We start from the raw sequence: 21,613 nt of genomic DNA, 5'->3' as shown, positions 1-21,613 counted from the left end.
ACCCTGTTTGTCATGTCTGCCCGGTTCCCACTCTGGATGCGCGCTACCCCACGCACACACATGAATACCTATGATACCTATGCATAAGTAATGGGACAGGAGTCTGGCTTCCGTTCCTTCGGCAGGTAGAAAGGGAAACAAGACAGGGCAGGGAGAAAGGGAGGAGAAAAAAAGGAGGACGGAGGGAAAAGACAAACACATAGGAGACAATTCCGTTTATCTGTGTGGAAATATTAGGATTCGGGCAGGGGTTCAATCAAACCTGCACTGCGGAAAAAAAGTTATGTTTTTCCTTAACAGCGATATTGCATGTTACAGTGAGAATCTAAATGGGATAATACGTTTTGTTTAAATGACTGAATAGTACTTACTATAAAGTATATGCTTAAATAAATACATGTTTTTTAGGCCTAGAAGCATGAGATTTTTCAGCAGTGTGCTAGTAGTGCATGCATTGTGCGGGTGATTGAATCCTACTCTTGATACCTGGGACAGGCATCTTGCTAGGCTCTTGGATGACAGTAGCTATTTACTGACAATTTAGCGTTGGGCAATAAAACAGGAATAAACAATTCCCACCATACTTAACAAAGTAAATTATCCAAATTAGATGAATTACGGATATTAGTAAGTATGGTACATTTTAACACTAATATGTTTTAAAACGTGTTTTAACACTCAGAAATGTTAACAGTCATCAATGTTAAAATACCAGTGCCAATGCACCCTTTCAAGGGAAAAGAAGAGTGTAATCTGTACATTTCTCATTCACACTCAACAGGAAAGACACAATAACAGGAAAAGTGAATCTGGAATCAGATCATGAGCCCCGACCGCACATTAGGCCAAAGGTAAACTATTTATCATGGGCATAAATACACAACAAAAGGATATCTCATAATGACTCCTTTTCCTCCAGGATAGATCGGCGTCGCCATGCTTTTATCAGTCCAGATAATAGGGACTGAATCTCTCTATGGCAGACATGTCAGACTCAGGATACTGTCTGTGTCACTCAGATATGACTGCCTGTATTTTCACCACTATTTACAGCCCCAGCCCAACACTGTACTGGATATTGACTAGGTCTATTGACTTATCGGTAGACAGGAACAACTTCCGACAAGCAAAACAAACCCCAAAATTATCCTACCTTTAAAAATGTGATTTAACTGCAATTCGACAATTTATTCTTTAAAAAAAATCAGCCCAAAATGAAGGACTGAATGGGTCTAGCTGTAAACACCTTTTTTTGGTCCGTCTGAATATATTTATAATATATTTATGTGTTTACTGGAAAGCGGTGTCTGGAAGATCAGGATTCTAGCTCTGTGCTCTTTACAGGTTGTGGCAACTCTCCACACGGCCTCCTTGCCTGTCCACCCGCCTGCCTGGCTCTGCCCCTGGGCTGAAGTAGACAGAGCGCTGCAGGGCCCCTCCGCCCAGCTGCTAGCGTATGAAAACAAATCACGTCGTAGTAAGCTGTAAAATGACAGGCGTGGAAATTCTGCCCCGCGGCCATTCACAATTAATAGTAATTAAAACCACACTCCTGCGGGCTAAGAGGAAAAGACTCCAAAAGAAGAACTGTTCTTTTAAAAACGCTTAAAAGTACACATGAATATGGGATGGTTTTATGAAGATTGTGGTTCAACAAGGAAAGGTTTAGGCTAAAGACTGAGGGCCCAGTAGATATGAGTGTCAGGGGTAAGACAAGCCAATGTTGCATTTTCACTTCTCGCCCCTCTGTGTACCTGCAGAACATGTTTGGATTATTTCTACAGAGTAGGTTGAATTTGGCCCTCATCATTGATACAGGGTCAGATATTTGTTCATCCCCCTAATCCTAACCTGGTAAAAGTTAGGATTGGGGTAGGAGTATCTCATCCTCGATCTGTGGTTTAGGGCAACTTCTACATCAACCTATGTCTATACAACAACAGTAGAAACCTTTGAAAAGCTCAAATTGTATTTGTTTTCTTTCAAATACTTTAGCTGGGTGTGACTGAACTCGCCTGGCGCAATGGAACCGATGGAGTAGTCCCAAAAGTGCAAAACCCGAACATCTGGCACTCTGCACGATTCGATCAAAGTCCTCAAAGTTCTTGAAAGAGAAACAAATACTACTTGAACACAAGTCTGTCGTGCACCAACGTAAATCAAACCCTGACCCTAACTATACCATGACCTTGTCTTACTGTTTCGTAATCTCATTAACAAGAGCTGTCCTTACCTTCCAGCTTCATGCCGACGGTAAGGCACTTCTGGAAGCGGCAGTAAGGGCAGCGTTTTCTTTGTGTCTTGTCGATGGCGCAGCTCTGGTTCTCTATACATGTGTACCGCTTGTTGTTCTGAACCGTGCGCTTGAAGAAGCCCTGTGGAAAGGCAAGAACTAAGATGTCAACACTTATGACCCCAACGTTTGTAATTGCTCTATTCACACACACACATACACACACACACACACACACACACATACTAGAGCGTGCCGCACACACACACACACACACACACACACACACACACACACACACACACACACACACACACACACACACACACACATACTAGAGCGTGCCGCACACACACACACACACACACACACACACACACACACACACACACACACACACACACACACACACACACACACACACACACACACGCACGCACTCAGGCATATAATGGGAAGCAATCACAGGCACAGGCATATACACAGTGACGTGAACACTAGGAATCACAGAATCACAGAATGGAGGCACAGAAAAAACATCCAAACAGCCAAAACTATATTCACACAAAACAAATATACTTGCGTGTGCATGATAAACGGACTATGCATACACATAATTGCAGCCATAAATACAAATAAATGATCCCAGACAGACACACAAACACACAATAATGAAACATTTATTGATACCAGCTCCTGTTCAAGACAATGATATGAGAATTGGGCTTCACAGTTCAATGTCTGGTACTGAATTAAACTGAACTGAATAGTGAGCATGCGGATATCAAATGTTTACACTGAAGAAAGCTTAAAACCCTAACAAAGCAGCAAACCCAAAATCTGATATAGCCTTCTTGGTAAAATCAAATCAAATCAAATTTTATTTGTCACATACACATGGTTAGCAGATGTTAATGCGAGTGTAGCGAAATGCTTGTGCTTCTAGTTCCGACAATGCAGTGTAACACATACTAATTCTTATTCTTATAATTCTTATTTTTGCGATTAACATACTACCATCACCCTACTACTTTTCAGTGCTAATGCTGAATTTTTACTCACATGAAAGTAATAATTTTCCTCATACATAAATATGTACTTTGGGTAAGTGATGAGACGGATGCATGAATACGATTCCTATGTTACTTATACTTGAATTAGTGTTTGATGAAAAGTATAGAATATACTTCTGTTCTCATTGTGAGTTTAAACAGAGTGTTAATACAATGTTATGAGTAACATCATCAAATAGGTGTTCAGTATTTTCATGAAGCAACCTGTTGCAAACCCAGCCATATATACATTGGTATTCACACTTACACGGCCCTATGAAGACTTCAGAATTGACTTGTAATATCTCCTCTATCTATCTCTCAATTTAATTATTTAAAAATATGAGTGTTAGAGTAAAAAATCCAATAAATTATATCCATAATTTACAGTTCCGGGATTACACCGTTCTACCTGCACCATTGAATTAATTTTCAGAAGCAGCAGGAAAAATCTAATGGGGAAAAGGTATTAACGTATTCCCGATCCATACCAGCAGGAGAATCCCCTAAACCTGCCCATTTAAAAGTAAAACGATCAATATTTCACCAAATTCCAAACATAGATTGAATGTAAAATCGCGATGCAGGCTCGTGACATGAAAATAAAACCGCACTAGACTAGAAACTAGACAGTGGACAGACAGTCTACTGACTTCGGCCAGACAAACATGCATCAACGTAATTACCCCCCCCCCCCCCCCCCCCCCCCCCAAAAAAAAAATCCATTGAGTATACCGCGCGTTCTATAAACAACGTAAACCACAAACAGAGCGTGGACACCAACAACTGAATTTGCGTAAAGCCGCAAGATTTCAACGTCCAGGTTGTCCCAACTTCTCATTTGTGTTTTGTGTACAGTATGTGGCCTATGATGAATTTGTGTGTCCTGTATCTGTGTCTTTATCCAGATCTAGACTTTTCCCACAGCTTCTGTGTCTAACAGCGGTTATTGGAAGAGCTTAATGCATACCAGTTCAAATGTACAGTATTAAACTCATTTTCAAGTCAGTGATTGTGTGTGAGCGTGCATGCATCCTGCTTGCCTGCGTGTGTGTATGTGTGCATGTTTGTGTCCGCTTGCATGTGCCTATGTGTGTGTGTATGTGCGCATGTGTGTCTGTACAGGTTTAAAGTAGACTAACACTGTATTACTTTGTGTGCGTTTAGACACGAGTCCTGATACCACCCTTCTCAGACCCACGGCAGTGTGGTAGACTGTCGAGAAACGATAAAAACGCTCCAAACCCAATCTTTTCCCAGTCCAAAACACACAGCTTCCGTTGAAATAACTACACAGTACCAAAAAAATGACACCCCAAATCTGTTCCTAAAACACAGACAGACCCCATTTAGAACTGTGCTGGTAGAACAGTTGCCACAGTTTATCGCAAATACGAGAGGATTTCGCTGAAGACACTCATTCGAGATCTCATTTTAAGCAATGTTGCTATTGAAGGTATCCTCAAAGCAAACATGTAACATCTCATGGTCAGAAAACGGATGAAATCTATAACACCTGTTTTAAATTATGCCAGCATAGGCAGAAATATGTACCGCATACACAGAACGGCTAGCTATACACACATTGACATTTAGAGATTAACATTTTTTTTTAAATACGACTAAAATAGGCTACTTGAAACTTCATTAGACAAACAAATGTAGGAGTTAGCTGCTTATAGGCTATGTTCAAGAGAATCACAGATAGACAATCTGATGAAAAGGGTAGAAAAGGGGTAGAAAGAAAACGAGAACAAACCTTGCAGCTTTCGCAGGTGAGCAGCCCATAGTGGTATCCAGAAACCTTATCGCCACAAACCGGACACATCTCATCCAAGTCTTCGTCATACGAGTAGTCCATCATTTTATAGTGGGGGGCTGCAATAGATAAAATACACACATGAGCACACAAAGAAGAAGACTGTTTAATTTGAAAGACCATCTCTGCCTAATGCAGTCATCTTTAACGTATACATATGAATAACTTTAGAATGAGCTTAGGTTATGGAATATTTTTTGACATCCATAAAATGTTCCATATAATTTTTATTTGTATTTTAAAGCTTTAACAAAAAGGACATTTCACAAAACTATCCTTTTTGAAGGAATAATGTTATTTGACGGAGCTGAAAGAAAATATACCTCTGTATCCCTCTTTGCAGCACTCACTCTTGCTCGCCAGTCGCAGACAGGGCAAACATATGAAACTGAGCTTCATAAATATTCATGATTTTAAGTTGTGAATTCATCCGGGAAATGGTAAAATAGAGTAAGGGATTCGAGGAGAAAATGTTACCGCCCACAGACAAATGAAGACATACAGTGTAACCTTTCGCTCTAACAGGCGAAATAAAAATACAAAACTGATTCTGAAATTGAACTGACAAATGCTCTCATTGAATCGCTATTGTTCCTATCTGCTGTAGCCTGTATTAGTAGGCCTACATTTGTATTCACTTTCCATAAGCCACTGCTTTATTCTACATTTTACGGGCATGAATGCCGAAGGCAATAGTTGCATTGATGAGAGGATATATGACAGTGCTAAGCAAACTGCTGAACTGACATTTACAATGGTTACAAAATGAGTTGTTGTTCTTATAAAAAGTGGCAAACATCAAGCAGAAAAATCCCAATGTATTCCAGAGCAGACTGGAAAACTGGCAAATTATTTCCCGACATTAGACTCTATATAAAATAATGTAGGCTAACTTTCAATTGCAATTGCATCTTCCTGCGGATTTCTTTCTCCATTGACCCTTTGATCTCGCAGCGTTTATAAGCGCTGAATATTAAGTTGAAAGGCAACAAGTCCTCTTGTGTTTTGAAAGTTCTGCAGCGTGCGTTTTAAAAACTTTTAATAGAGAGTTAACTGATAATGGAGACTATTACTTACTATATTACAAACATGTCTGCCTGCGCGAAAATTCCCTTTGATAGGAAAGTGTCAGGCCTCGTATTTTGATGACAGGAGAGCAGAACCCAAGTTGTACGTGAACTCTGTGCCGTTTGGATTTTTGCCAAGTTCAGACAGCTTTTCTGTGACCTAAGGATATCACCTAAGCTATCGAATCTTACTTATGGTCTCTTAAGCACGTGCAGCCTCAAAACTATATCCAGTTAAAATGTAGATTTAAAAAAAATATATGTTTAAATGAATTGGAGAGAGGCATTTGCTTGTGCACTCACACAGAGAAACTACCCGTGCAAAATGAAACAGAATGTCACATAGAAATTCTAGCCCTTTATTCCTTGAGGTTTGTGTTCCATTATCAGGTGTTAGAAAAAAAAATCAAAGCCACATGAGACTTGATTTTAAATAAAATGTAAATGTGCAATTGGCAAAATGAAAGGGATTTACAGATATTAATTCGATAGGCCTGCAGAGAAGTCTTTTTTCGATGAGAATTTGAGTTATCTTATTTCCATAGCTTATTCAACTTTGGGAAATTCAAGCAAGCACTAGTCTAGAATTATGAGAAGTAACACAAAAACTAAATTGCCACAACGGGTTATAGGTGATAGTATGTAAACTAAACAAAAATGTATCCAAGTAAAATGTATCTAACCCAACTGGGTATTTTTCAATCATTGCATAGGCCTACTTTTGTCCGAATTTTTGTTTTGTTTTAGGACTATTCCTACTCTGACACAAAGACAAGACTATATGATTTGCACGCTCGCATTTGCATTCTGGAGTAAAGATTCTACATGTATCACCCTTTTTTATGTCAACGTTTGACTTTTGACAGAAACGTGACGTTAACTCAAATATTTTATCCAGAATAAAACAGTTATTTTAATATCACTGACATCATTTTGCATGGTACTGAAATCGAGGTTTAAAAGATAATAGCCCAGAGTTAGTAACATTTTGGGAATTCCACATTTTTCAGGATTCAACAACTGCTGGCGAATCAGATCACGCATATTACGCAAATTGTAGATATCGGGTGAGCTTTCGGGTGGTTTACTCATTAGCCTAGTAAAATACCATCAGATGACTTTGGCTATATGATAGATAAACTGTGGCGTTTAATTTCGTAATATGTCGGAATAAAAAACAATGAAGTAAACCGAATGATATCTGACAGTGAATATTGGGATTTCAATGACTTCATAGAGTGCACAATGAAATACTTTGGCATGCACTATTTGGAGAAAGTCGGTGATGGCAACGCTGATACTTCGGATCGAATTTGGGTAGGGTGAATTCGCAAGTGCAACGTCTTGACGGTCCCTGCATACACCCTGATATTGTTGCACAATGCATGATCAGCAAATACGTGAACTATGAGAGAGGCAAGCGCGAGAGGCAAGACGAGTTTGTTGTCTTATTCTGTCTAACACTGCCAGGTCTTTCGCCTGGTATTGTGCACAAATGACACGACTCGCGATTGTGATAAGGCACAAGGGACATGCTGTCTACAATATTGCGTACATCGATCTCAATCTCTTACCTTGCATATTCCTTTGCATGTGCCCCTGTTCTCCATGCGATCGAACGAGTCCCAAAGATTCCGTGTCGGCTTTGGGCAGCATGACAGCTCCGCTGGGCTGAGCGGGAGACTCAGCTCCGTCCGGTGGACCACCTGGACGGGAGAGGGTCACCACAGGTTCTCTCACACACACACCAGAGAAAAGTGACTTCCCAAATCCCGCGCGCCCCTTGTGTGGCTCAACTGCAGCTGGCTCGGGTTAAACTGACATTGTATGTCTAGGCTACATACCCAGTGGGTAGCCTGCAACGGCGAGCCCAATGTAAATTAATTCTGAATAGTGCTCTTGCGTAAATTGCAATACGGAGCAATGCCGCTGAACCTAGAATATGAGCATGGTTTCGCCGCGAAGTTGAGGAGCGGAGCGCACTGATTTCGAGTTCTCTCTCTCTCTAGCTCTGTCTGTGATGAAAATAACAAATCTACCCGGGCAACGATACATCTATACGCTGGCTTTTCCACGTCTTTTGACAAGGGTCTTGAAAGTGTAGTTAGCGAACTGTAAGGAACTTTCGGGCTGGATGGCAAAGACTGTCACGCCGGCCCCTCCTTCGCGTAAGGTTGGACTCGGTCTATCTGTGATGTAGTGGGATGTGAAGTTCAGTCCTATCCTTGCTGCGTTGTTTACTCCACACTGACACCGCCGCCTCGCGCCAATCAGGGGCTCATGGACTCTGACATCACACCGTTAGCTCCAATCGCGTGCGGAGATAGGCAACATCACTTCTAACCGGTTTTCCACACACTGTCTAAATCACAGCTGTTTTATACAGTTTATGACGGACTTAATAAAAGCAGTGGGATAACAAGGAAATAAACGAAGGTGAATGTTTAAATAAAACGAGCTTAGACACAGAGGCGCGGAAGACAAATAGCCTACACAAAGAGGTACAGTGTGATAATAGTAATGAGTTATAACTTATTCGTTCTAATTAGGGTTTTTATAAGGAACAGGTAGCCGATAAATTACTGGAAAACTATGCGCGCAAACGTGCCATTTTACTGAGACCAAATGCCGTGTTCGTTTTACGCTTAGATGTATGAATTCTAAAATATTGTCTATATCCATCCGATGCAATTGTGACAAAACTGTACATTTGACCAAAATGTTCCTTGTTCTAGGCTAATATCCAAAAACATATTGCCATGTCTTTGGCAAAATATTAGCATTTTAAAAAGTAGCAAAGTTATTATATGCTATATTGCTAAAGGCGAAATGTATTTGCGTTTTTTAAATAGGCTACCAAACGTTCTCAATTACTTGTATAAATGATCTAATTTCTCTCCTTAATATTTACAGAAATCAATACAGGACGGGAAATATCAATTCATGTAGGCCTACACTCTAAACCCCAATGTGCTGTCATTACTCAAAACTTTTGAGGAAACCTGTTGCGTTTAATATATCTGAGTACCAGAGGAGGCTGGTGGGAGGAGCTATAGGAGGACGGGCTCATTGTAATGGCTGAAATGGAATTAATGGAAGGGTATCAAACATATGGAAACCACACGTTTGATTCCGTTCCATTTTTACCACTCCAGCCATTACAATAAGTCCATCCTCCTATAGCTCCTCCCACCAGCCTCCATTGCTGAGTACAGTTACTTATAGTGGTTTTGTAGTCATTACTTACATTACTCAAACCAATAGAGTCACTTTGACCATGTAGGGCATATGTGTCAAATTCGTTCCATGGAGGGCCGAGTGTCTGCAGGTGTTCGCTGCTCCCTTGATAAATGAAGGTCACTGATTAGTAAGGAACTCCCCTCACCTGGTTGTCTAGGTCAGGGGTTCCCAAACTTTTTCACTCAGGCCCCCCTTCCAGTATTGTGATACGGTGATATTTGAGTGACTCAAACATTATTACAGAATCTTTGGGCTTAAGAACCTAGTGAAAAACGTTAGCTGACATGGGCTAGTTGATCTGGCTATTTATGACAAGTTATACCGAACATAAATATCGACGCAACATGTAAAGTGTTGGTCCCATGTTTCATGAGCTGAAATAAAAGATTCCAGAAATGAAACATATGCACAAAAAGCTTATTTCTCTCAAATTTTGTGCACAAATTTGTTAATATCCCTGGTAGTGAGCATTTCTCCTTTGCTAAAATAATCCATCCACCTGACAGGTGTGGCATATCAAGAAGCTGATTAAACACCATGATCATTACACAGGTGCACCTTGTGCTGGGGACAATAAAGGCCACTCTAAAATGTGCAGTTTTGTTACACAACACAATGTCTCAAATTTTGAGGGAGTGTGCAATTGGCATGCTGACTACAGGAATGTCCACCAAAACTGTTGCCAGATAATTGAATGTTAATTTCTCTACCATAAGCTGCCTCCATCTTAATTTTAGAGAATTTGGCAGTACATCCAACTGGACTAAATACCGCAGACCACGCGTAACCATGCCAGCCCAGGACCTCCACATCCAGCTTCTTCACCTGCGGGATCGTCTTGAGACCAGCCACAGCTGATGAAACTGAGTATTTCTGTCTGTAATTAAGCCCTTTTTTGGGGAAAAACTAATTCTGCTTGACTGGGCCTGGCTCCACAGTGGGTGGGCCTATGCCCTCCCAATATGCAATGACTGGCATGACGAGGAAAACTGATTATGCACTACCCAATTTCAAAATTGCACCTTATGCATTCTACTGTTACAACTTGCAAGTGTAAGTTGATGTGACTTCTCATTTAGTTACTGTAATACTTACTTTCATTGAATTAGTTCCAGTGGCATGTATTCATGAATGCCAAGGAAAGCCAGCCCCCCCCACACACATTTTTAAATAAATAAATAAACATACAAAATAATTTATCTTTTAATTTATCTTTTACAGCACCCCTTTGTCTCTGTATGTGTAGCCCACCTATACTGTCTGGCTAAAAAGAGAATGACATTGTTGCCGCCCATAGCATTGAATGCGAGGGAAGCCAGTGAGCACTTGGCCTCCCTTGATACAAAAAGTATAAAATAATAACCAATCAGCGTTGAGCTAAACTGAGTGATCTCAGCTATGAATGGTCCTTGCGCACCCAAAAAAATTGTCACGGGAAGCCATTTTGAATTTGGCTTCACACCAATTACATCACATTAGAAGCCAAACGTCATTGGCAGAAAACTTGAATTGTTGCATCTCGTTGTGTCATTGTCCTCCGGTGGCTAGATAGCTAGCTAAAATCATCCCTCTCCTAAATTAGCCATGGATGGAAATAGGGATTTGGACTTGTGGGTTTACTTAATTCTCCGTACTGGCCAATGATTATAACGGCTATTCTGATCCAACCATAAATTCATACATTGTGCCCCTGGCTTGAGAGTATGGAAGTTCAACATGTAGCTAGATGTAGCTGGTTTATCATTGCCCATGAAAGGAAGTTAGGCTAGTGACCAAGGATTTTAGTCAGGTAGCCTAGGACAACAAAAACTAAAAGCGTATCTGACAGAGTCATAGACCTGTTTAGGCAACATGAAAGAGGAGGATGGCATTGGCGTTTCTCTACAAGTAGGGTGAGTCAACTATGTTTTTTCTACTTGCACGCATGCATGCACACACACAGAAATAAGTCCAATGGAAAGCCACATCATATTTAGCTTACATTGATTGGACTATATCGTTTTTGGTATCTTTTAGTTGTCAATGTATTAGACTAAGCATAGGTGATTAGATTACGTTGAGAAAAAAGAAGGAACCCGCACACTGCTCTTGATAGTATTACTGCTCTTTCATAAGCTTTACGGCCTTCGTTGGAGCTTTATGTTATGTTAAAATGGTTGTGGAATAGTGGAGGCAGCGCCTGTTTTCTTTGAAACTCCGGTTCTAATCAATAGTTGTTTAGTAGTCTGAAAATGTTGGAAACATTAACTTGCTTGACCACGCTGTAGGTCATGTAACTGTTTGTTACATGCAATATGTTTTGTGGACTTCACAGGACAGATGATGCTCTCTGGTTTTGTGATGAAACAAAGGTTTGGTTGAATTTATTTTGCCACTGTGTCTTCTTATTGCCTCGGCTTTAGGCCTATATTTCACGGTGGCGTATGAACTCAGGTTATAGAGCAAACAACACAATTATCACAACACATAGGTTGTAATATGGCTTTTTGTCCCTGGCTTGGCTTCCCCAGTGATTTTACCCACACACCGCTACTGCTGAGTTCAACTTACTAAAAGGATTTGAGTTAAACATGGCTTGCGGCTTAAAGTGTAGGCATAACGAGGAGAGGCAACATTAGTGACATGGACCATTGAATTAAAACAACAAAAGGAAAATCAGGATTTGTGTGTGTTAAAATAGGCAAATAAGACATTAGGGTATTTTCACACGCATGTATGCACACACAAACACACACACAAACATTTTTATTTTAGGGGTTGGCTCTGCGGAAACCAACATAATTCAGTCTTATTGAAAAATTACACACAGCGGTCCTAGAAGCAAATTATTACATATCAAAGGTCAACTCGAGACACACTGTATCTGAGAGGACCTAATGCGCGCTGTGCACTCACACACACACACACGCACGCACGCACGCACGCACGCACGCACGCACGCACGCACGCACCACACACACACACACACACACACACACACACACACACACACACACACACACACACACACACACACACACACACACACACACACACACACACACACACACACACACACACACACACACACTGCTTGGAGTAACCCTGGATTGTAAACTGTCATGGTCAAAACAGGTTGATGCTACAGTAGCTAAGATGGGGAGAAGTCTGTCCATAATAAAACGTTGCACTGCCTTTTTAACAACACTCACTATCAACAAGGCAGGTCCTACAGGCTCTAGTTCTGTTGCACCTGGACTACTGTTCAGTCGTGCGGTCAGGTGCCACAAAGAGGGACATTGGAAAATTACAATTGGCTCAGACCAGGGCAGCATGGCTGGCCCTTAAATATACATGGAGAGCTAACGTTAATAATATGCATCTCATGGCTCAAAGTGGAGGAGAGATGGACTTCATCACTGCTTGTTTTTGTATGAAGTGTTAATATGCTGAATGCACGGCGGTGTCTGTTTAAACTACTAGCAGACAGCTCGGACACCCATGCATACCCCACAAGACATGCCACCAGAGGTCTCTTCACAATCCTAAAGCCAAGAACAGACTATGGGAGATGCACAGTACTACATAGATCCATGGCTACATGGAACTCTATTTTAAATCAAATCAAATACATTTTATTGGTCCCATACACATGGTTAGCATGTTATTGCGAGTGTAGCGAAATGCTTGTGCTTCTATTTCCGACAGTGCAGTAATATCTAACAAGTAATCTAACAATTCCACAACAACTACCTAATACACACAAATCTAAGTAAAGGGGTGGAATAAGAACATCTACACTACCGTTCAAAAGTTTGTGGACACTTAGAAATGTCCTTGTTTTGAAAGAATAGTGTATTTTTTGTCTATTAAAATAGCATATAATTGATCAGAAATACAGTGTAGACATTGTTAATGTTGTTATTAATGACTATTGTAGCTGGAAACGGCAGATTTTTTATGGAATATCTACATAGGCGTACAGAGGCCCATTATCAGCAACCATCACTCCTGTGTTCCATTGGCACACTGTGTTAGCTAATCCAAGTTTATCATTTTAAAAGGCTAATTGGTCATTAGAAAACCCTTTTGCAATTATGTTAGCACAGCTCAAAACTGTTGTCCTGAATAAAGAAGCAATACAACTGGCCTTCTTTAGACTAGTTGAGTATCTGGAGCATCAGCATTTGTGGGTTCGATTACAGGCTCAAAATGGCTAGAAACAAAGAGCTTTCTTCTGAAACTCGTCAGTCTATTCTTGTTCTGAGAAATGAAGGCTATTGCATGCGAGAAATCTCCAAGATACTGAAGATCTCGTACAAAGCTGTGTACTACTCCCTTCACAGAACAGCGCAAACTGGCTCTAACCAGAATAGAAAGAGGAGTCGGAGTCCCCGGTGCACAACTGAGCAAGAGGACATTACAGTGTCTAAAAGGCCAGCATCCCGGAGTTGCCTCTTCACTGTTGACATTGAGACTGGTGTTTTGCGGGTACTATTTAATGAAGCTGCCAGTTGAGGACTTGTGAGGCATCCAGCTACAATAGTCATTTACAACTTAACAATGTCTGCACTGTATTTCTGATCAATTTAATGTTATTTTAATGGACAAAAATGTGCTTTTCTTTCAAAAACAAGGACATTTCTAAGTGACCACAAACTTTTTAACGGTAGAGTACATATAAATATATGGACGAGTGATGACTTAGCGGCATAGGCAAGATGCAATAGATGTTATAAATACAGTATATACATATGGGATCAGTAATGCAAGATATGTAAACATTATTAAAGTGGCATAATTAAAGTGACTAGTGATCTATTTATTAAAGTGGCCAATGATTTCAAGTTTGTATGTAGGCAGCTGCCTCTCTGTGCTAGTGATGGCTATTTGTAACGGCAGTCTATTTCGTCCTCCACATCGGACGAGGAGAGGCGAGAAGGATCGGAGGACCAATGTACAGCGTGGTAAGTTTCCATGATTTAATAACAAGAAAACTAGACAAAATACAAAACAACAAACGTACTAACCGTCACAGTCCCGTGTGGCACAAACACTGACACAGGAACAATCACCCACAAACAAACGGTGTGAACAGCCTACCTTAATATGGTTCTCAATCAGAGGAAACGTAAAACACCTGCCCCTGATTGAGAACCATATCAGGCTAATTAACAATGAACCTAAACATAGAAACACATAACATAGAATGCCCACCCAGCTCACGTCCTGACCATACTAAACAAAGACAAAATAAAGGAAATAAGGTCAGGAACGTGACAGTACCCCATCCCCAAGGTGCGGACTCCGGCCGCAAAACCTGAACCTATAGAGGAGGGTCTGGGTGGGCATCTGTCCACGGTGGCGGCTCTGGCTCTGGACGTTGTCCCCACCCCACCATAGTCAATCCCCGCTTCCGTGGCCTCCTCCTAACGGCCACCCTCCATATTAACCCCACTGGATTAAGGGGCAGCACCGGACTAAGGGGCAACACCGGACTGAGGGGCAACACCGGACTGAGGGGCAGCACCGGACTGAGGGGCAGCACCGGACTGAGGGGCAGCTCCGGACTGAGGGGCAGCTCCGGACTGGCTGACGGCTCTGGCAGGTCATGGCTGGCTGACGGCACTGGCAGGTCATGGCTGGCGGGCGGCTCTGGCTGCTCCTGTCTGGCGGGCGGCTCTAGCGGCTCCTGTCTGGCGGGCGGCTCTAGCGGCTCCTGTCTGGCGGGCGGCTCTAGCGGCTCCTGTCTGGCGGACGGCTCTAGCGGCTCCTGTCTGGCAGATGGCTCTAGCGGCTCCTGACTGACGGACGGCTCTAGCGGCTCAGGACAGACGGGCGGCTTTGAAGGCTCAGGACAGACGGGCGGCTTTGGAGGCTCAGGACAGACGGGCAGTTCAGGCGGCTCTGGGCAGACGGGCAGTGCAGGCGGCTCTGGGCAGACGGGCAGTGCAGGTGGCTCTGGGCAGACGGGCAGTGCAGACGGCTCTGGGCAGACGGGCAGTGCAGGCGGCTCTGGGCAGACGGGCAGTGCAGGCGGCTCTGGGCAGACGGGCAGACCTGTAGGGAGGAGACGGAGAGACAGCCTGGTGCGTGGGGCTGCCACAGGACCCACCAGGCTGGAGAGACCTACAGGAGGCTTGATGTTAAGAGGAGGCACCTGAAGGACCGGGCTGTGGGGGAGCACTGGAGCTCTAGTGCGCAGCCTTGGCACCACTCCCCCAGGCTGGAATACTACTCCAGCCCGGACCCTCCAGAGTGCAGGCACAGGTTGAACCGGGCTGTGGATGAGCACTGGAGATCTAGTGCCTACTACGCGCACCTCTCCCTTAGGCTCCACTCCCACATTTGCCCGGTACGAGCGGAGCGTAGGCATAGGACGCACTGCACCCTCCCAGCGCCCCGGAGACACAGCACGCAGAGCCGGCGCAGGATACCCTGGACCGAAACTGCGTACCGGAGACCAGACGCGCTGAGCAGGCACAATACGCCCCGGCTGGATGCCCACACTCACATGACACTTTCGGGGGGCTGCCCTATAGCGCATCGGGCTATGGGCACACACTGGCGACACCGTGCGCTTAACCGCATAACACGGTGCCTGACCAGTAACGCGTTGCTTATGATAAGCACGAGGAGTGCGCTCAGGTCTGCTACCTGGCTTAGCCACACTCCTCTCTAGCCCCCCCCCAAAAAATTTGGGGGCTGCCTCTCGTACCTGTCGCGCTGCCGTGCTGCCTCCTCATATCGCCGCCGCTCAGCTTTCGCTTCCTCCAGCTCAGCTTTGGGACGGCGATATTCCCCAGCCTGTGCCCAGGGTCCTTCTCCGTTCAAAATCTCCTCCCATGTCCAGGAGTCCTGGGATTTCTGCCGCTGCTTTCTCCCACGCTGCTTGGTCCTTGGTTGGTGGGTGATTCTGTAACGGCAGTCTATTTCGTCCTCCTCATCGGACGAGGAGAGGCGAGAAGGATCGGAGGACCAATGTACAGCGTGGTAAGTTTCCATGATTTAATAACAAGAAAACTAGACAAAATACAAAACAACAAACGTACTAACCGTCACAGTCCCGTGTGGCACAAACACTGACACAGGAACAATCACCCACAAACAAACGGTGTGAACACCCTACCTTAATATGGTTCTCAATCAGAGGAAACGTAAAACACCTGCCCCTGATTGAGAACCATATCAGGCTAATTAACAATGAACCTAAACATAGAAACACATAACATAGAATGCCCACCCAGCTCACGTCCTGACCATACTAAACAAAGACAAAATAAAGGAAATAAGGTCAGGAACGTGACACTATTTAACAGTCTGATGGCCTTTGAGATAGAAGCTTATTTTCAGTATCTCGTTCCCAGCTTTTATGCACCTGTACTGACCTCACCTTCTGGATGGTAGCTGGGTGAACAGCAGTGGCTCGGGTGGTTGTTGTCCTTGATTATCTTTTTGGCCTTCCTGGGACAACGGGTGCTGCAGGTGTCCTGGAGGGCAGGTAGTTTGCCCCCGGTGATGCATTGTGCAGACCGCTCCACCCTCTGGAGTGTCCTGCGGTTGTGGGCGGTGCAGTTTCCGTACCAGCCGGTGATACAGCCCGACAGGATGCTCTCAATTGTGCATCTGTAAAAGTTTGTGAGTGTTTTAGGTGACAAGCCAAATTTCTTCAGCCTCCTTAGGTTGAAGAGACGCTGTTGCGGCTTCTTCACCACACTGTCTGTGTGGGTGGACCATTTCAGTTTGTCTGTGATATGTACGCCGCGGAACTTAAAAGGAGATGATCGTGAACTTCAGGAAACAGCAGATGGAGCACCCCCCTATCCACATCGACGGGACAGCAGTGGAGAAGGTGGAAAGTTTTGTTTTGTTTTGTTGACGTTGAGTGAGAGGTTGTTTTCCTGACACCACACTCCGAGTGCCGTCACCTCCTCCCTATAGGCTGTCTCGTCGTTGTTGGTGATCAAGCCTACTACTGTTGTGTCGTCTGCAAACTTGAGGATTTGGAGGTCTACATGGTTGGAGGTCTACATGGCCACGCAGTCATGGGTGAACAGGGAGTACAGGAGGAGGCTGAGCACGCACCCTTGTGGGGCCCTAGTGTTGAAGATCAGCGAAGTGGAGATGTTGTTTCCTACCTTCACCACCTGGGGGCGGCCTGTTAGGAAGTCCAGGACCCAATTGCACAGGGCGGGGTTGAGACCCAGGGCCTCAAGCTTAATGATGAGCTTGGAGGATACTATGGTGTTGAATGCTGAACTGTAGTCAATGAACAGCATTCTTACATAGGTATTCCTCTTATCCAGATGGGATAGGGCAGTGTGATGGCGATTGCATTGTCTGTGGACCTATTGGGGCGGTATGCAAATTGAAGTGGGTCTAGGGTGGCAGGTAAGGTGGAGGTGGTATGATCCTTGACTTGTCTCTCAAAGCACTTCATGATGACAGAAGTGAGTGCTACGGGGCGATAGTCATTTAGTTCTGTTACCTTTGCCTTCCAGGGTACAGGAACAATGGAACAAAGTGGCCATCTCGAAGTATGTGGGGACAGTAGACTGGGATAGGGAGAGATTGAGTATGTTCGTAAACACACCAGCCAGCTGGTCTGCGCATGCTAGACGCGTCTAGGGATGTTGTCTGGGCCGGCAGCCTTGCGAGGGTTAACAAGTTTAAATGTCTTACTCACGTCGGCCACAGAGAAGGAGAGGGAGAGCCCGCAGTCCTTGGTAGCGGGCCGTGTCGGTGGCACCGTATTATCCTGAAAGCGGGCAAAGAAGGTGTTTAGTTTTTCCGGAAGGAAGACCTCAGTGTCCGTGACGTGGCTGGTTTTCTTTTTGTAGTCCGTGAATGCCTGTAGACCCTGCCACATACGTCTCGTGTCTGAGCCGTTGAATTGCGACTCCACTTTGTCCCTATACCGACATTTCACTTGTTTGATTGCCTTGCAGAGGGAATAACTACACTGTCTGTATTCGGCCATATTCCCAGTCATCTTTCCATGGTTAAATGCGGTGGTACGAGCTCTCAGTTTTGTGCAAATGCCGCCATCTGTCCACGGTTTCTGGTTAGGGTAGGTTTTAATAGTCACTCACTCACCTAATCAGCATATAAATCAATATTATTCTCTGAGGTTCCGCGGAACATGTCCCAGTCCGCGTGATCAAAACAATCTTGAATTTAATTGATCTGGTCAGACCAGCGTTGAATAGTTCTTGTCACTGGTACATCCTGTTTGACTTTCTGCCTATAGGACGGGAGGAGCAAAATGGAGTCATGGTCAGATTTGCCCGGGCAGGGGAGGGCCTTGTATGCATCCCGGAAGTTAGAGTAGCAGTGATCCAGTGTATTGCCAGCACGAGTGCTACAATCAATATGCTGATAGAATTTAGGCAGCCTTGTTCTCAAATTAGCTTTTTTTAAATCCCCAGCTACAATAAATGCCGCCTACGGATATATATATATATATATATATATATATATATATATATATATATATATATATATGGTTTCTAGTTTGCGTAGAGTCCAGTGAAGTTCCTTGAGGGCTGTCATGGTATCGGCTTTCACATCAGGTAACTGATGCAAGCAGTAGAATAAGATTTAAAATACACCTTATGGAACAGCGGGGACTGTGAAGAGACACTTACACTGGCACAGACACATATACACCTGATAAAACACGCACTCTACACATATGTACACATGGATGTTGTATTGTAAATATGTGATAGTGGAGTAGTGGCCTAAGGGAACACACTAAATGTATTGGGTAAAGTGTTATGAAATGTAATGTAATATTTTAAATTGTAAATAACTGCCTTAACACACACACACACACACACACACACACACACACACACACACACACACACACACACACACACACACACACACACACACACACACACTGATTTCATTAGACATAATCTTTTAATTCAAATGTAATTCTCTTTTCTTACATAAACTACAATTTAATAATTATTTCCAAACTATCAAATAGGCAATACTACTAATAATTGTTGCAATTATGGTGTTTTATCATTCTAAATAACATACATTTGTAGAATTTCTCATGCATATTGTTCATGCGGTGTAAAGGGGGTTTACTATGAATTTGACAGAAGCTTACAGGCAGCTTGATGGCAAGCAACATTCCGTATTTCATATTACAGTACACCTACTGTAATGTAAATACGGTATCAAAGCAAGTACTGTGTAATGACACAGTACAATACCATAACATTGACTGGATTATACTTTTAAAAAGAAATGCAACCGTAATCGAAATGAATTAATGAATAGATGAATTTCATAGTATTTTACTGTAATTACAAAGGATTGGTGCAAGCAGGTTGGCTTCTAGGTAAAGTGTTCACACATTACAGTATGTTAATGTATATTTGATGTTTTATATCACTTGCACTTCTAGAGGCCTTAACAAAGGCTTCCAAGCTGGCAGCATCTACATGGTAAAATAGAACACAAGGACATGGCAAACTGCTCAACCATTTAAGGTTCAAGTCTTGCTGCCACTCCAATCTGTCCCCTATACAAATTGATGGGGCACTATAACCATATAGGAGTTAAATTGGTAAATTGGTATGTTAATGAGCCAGAAACAACAATACCATGCACCCGCTAGTGGTCAAAAGGTTTTTGGCACTGCAAAGATACAGAATGGTACTGTATTATGTGGGGTGGAATTACAGTACTATTCGAAATACAGCAATTATTTCCCCGCCCACAACATTTTCCCACATTATACCATTAATTTACAGTAAGCTGCAGTAAAACGGTTGATAATACCCCAAATTACCATATAATTTAAAGTCTTGATCATTTCCGAGCATAAGGCTACTCTGCAATTATTTCGTCTGGAGAATTAACATTTAAACCGTACACTTGTACGTCTACAAGCACATCAAAATGTCAGAGCAAAGTTGTAAAACACAATAGCCTCATATAACACTTCGACTGTAAAGTGTTGGGCAACACGTTTCAGTCAGATTGCGGGAATGCTTGCCTGTTATGTTCCGATTAGAATGCACCAATTATTTACTTTTAAAATCTACTAAACTTTGAAAACGAAGCAGTGTTGAAAAGCTCATCATCTTCTCTGATATTTTCCTGAAACATATACAAGCTTTTAGCCTATCGATGATGATGCCCCGACCTGTTGCAATCGAGACCACGCGTTGAAGTTACCTCATTTGCAACATCTGTTAAATTCAGTTCCTGAAATTGACATTCCTTATCTTTAACACAAATGACTATTTTATGCAGATAAAAACATAGCATTACATTGTGTGAACATTTGCATCGTGTTTTTGTACCAAAAAAAAGAATAGTACATTGTATATAAGCCTAACATAAGAGGGAAAATGCCATGGCTGTTATTCAACAACGCAAATCGAAATGGACAATCAAAAGGTCAATAGAGAAAATAAGCAAGTTAACACTGAATTCATGGAAACATCAAAATAGGTGCAGAGTGCAGGAGTCTAATAAAGAAATTAGGTGTAGAGGGGCCTCTTGAAACATGGCACACTGCACCATACGCTGTACACAGAGCCATGTTACAACACATTAGTCCCTACTCACCTGCACCAGTCAGGTCCTCTGTAGAGTTGCACTGGTCGCTCTCACTCTCAGGGCTGGAAGAAGACATGCTAGCGTCCCAATCCACAGCTCCAGAGAGAAAACACTTTTCTGGATTGATCTAACTCCTAACAAAAGCGATCGACACTCTTAACCTCTTTCATTCTGTGAGAATAAATTGGGACAATCAGAGCAATGAAGAGGGCTGAGACTTTAGGGGTTAAAAATATTTTTTTTAAGTTAGTGTCCACTTGCTCTGAAGTCAAGTGAACTCGCCCTGGTGAACCTCCCTCCCTCCCTCCCTCTCGCTCTCTCTCCCTCCCTCTCTCTCTCCCTCCCATCCTCCCTCTCTCCCTCCCTCTCTCCCTCCCACTCTCTCTCCCTCCCACTCTCCCACTCTCCCTCCCTCCCTCCCTCCCTCCCTCCCTCCCTCCCTCCCTCCCTCCCTCCCTCCCCACGTTCAAACATCCCCCTTATACGCACACACAAATAGCCTGCCCCCCCCCACCCACCCAATCCATGTAGTGACAGGCGTTAAACTAGAGCGGCATCCTATCTCTGAAGTACTAATCAACAGTATTCAAACTGCTGGGCTGGGATTGGTCCTGGGGTGGTCAGGTGGTTG

General features: G+C 43.2%; 1 protein-coding gene across 3 annotated transcripts in view; it reads right to left on the bottom strand.

The window, feature by feature from the left end:
* nr5a2 (nuclear receptor subfamily 5, group A, member 2) overlaps nt 1-21,249 on the bottom strand; it is a 111,907-nt gene extending 90,658 nt beyond the window's left edge. The window contains exons 1-4 of one of the 3 annotated variants that reach the window (XM_039002070.1): nt 20,992-21,249; nt 7,746-7,877; nt 5,045-5,163; nt 2,234-2,375 (exon numbers count right to left, since the gene is read on the bottom strand). In XM_039002070.1, coding sequence (XP_038857998.1) covers nt 2,234-2,375; nt 5,045-5,163; nt 7,746-7,877; nt 20,992-21,058 — 460 coding nt within the window. In that variant the 5' untranslated portion in view covers nt 21,059-21,249. Of the gene's footprint in view, nt 1-2,233; nt 2,376-5,044; nt 5,164-5,427; nt 5,462-7,745; nt 7,878-20,991 lie in introns of those variants that run through there. The other 2 variants (XM_039002071.1, XM_039002072.1) reach the window with 2 other exon arrangements.
* Nucleotides 21,250-21,613: the final 364 nt, after the last annotated feature.

The sequence above is a fragment of the Salvelinus namaycush genome, chromosome 10 (assembly GCF_016432855.1).
Source record: "Salvelinus namaycush isolate Seneca chromosome 10, SaNama_1.0, whole genome shotgun sequence".
Taxonomy (NCBI): domain Eukaryota; kingdom Metazoa; phylum Chordata; class Actinopteri; order Salmoniformes; family Salmonidae; genus Salvelinus; species Salvelinus namaycush.
The sequence above is the reverse complement of the archived record's forward strand: the minus strand, read 5'-3'. Positions and strand labels throughout refer to the sequence as shown.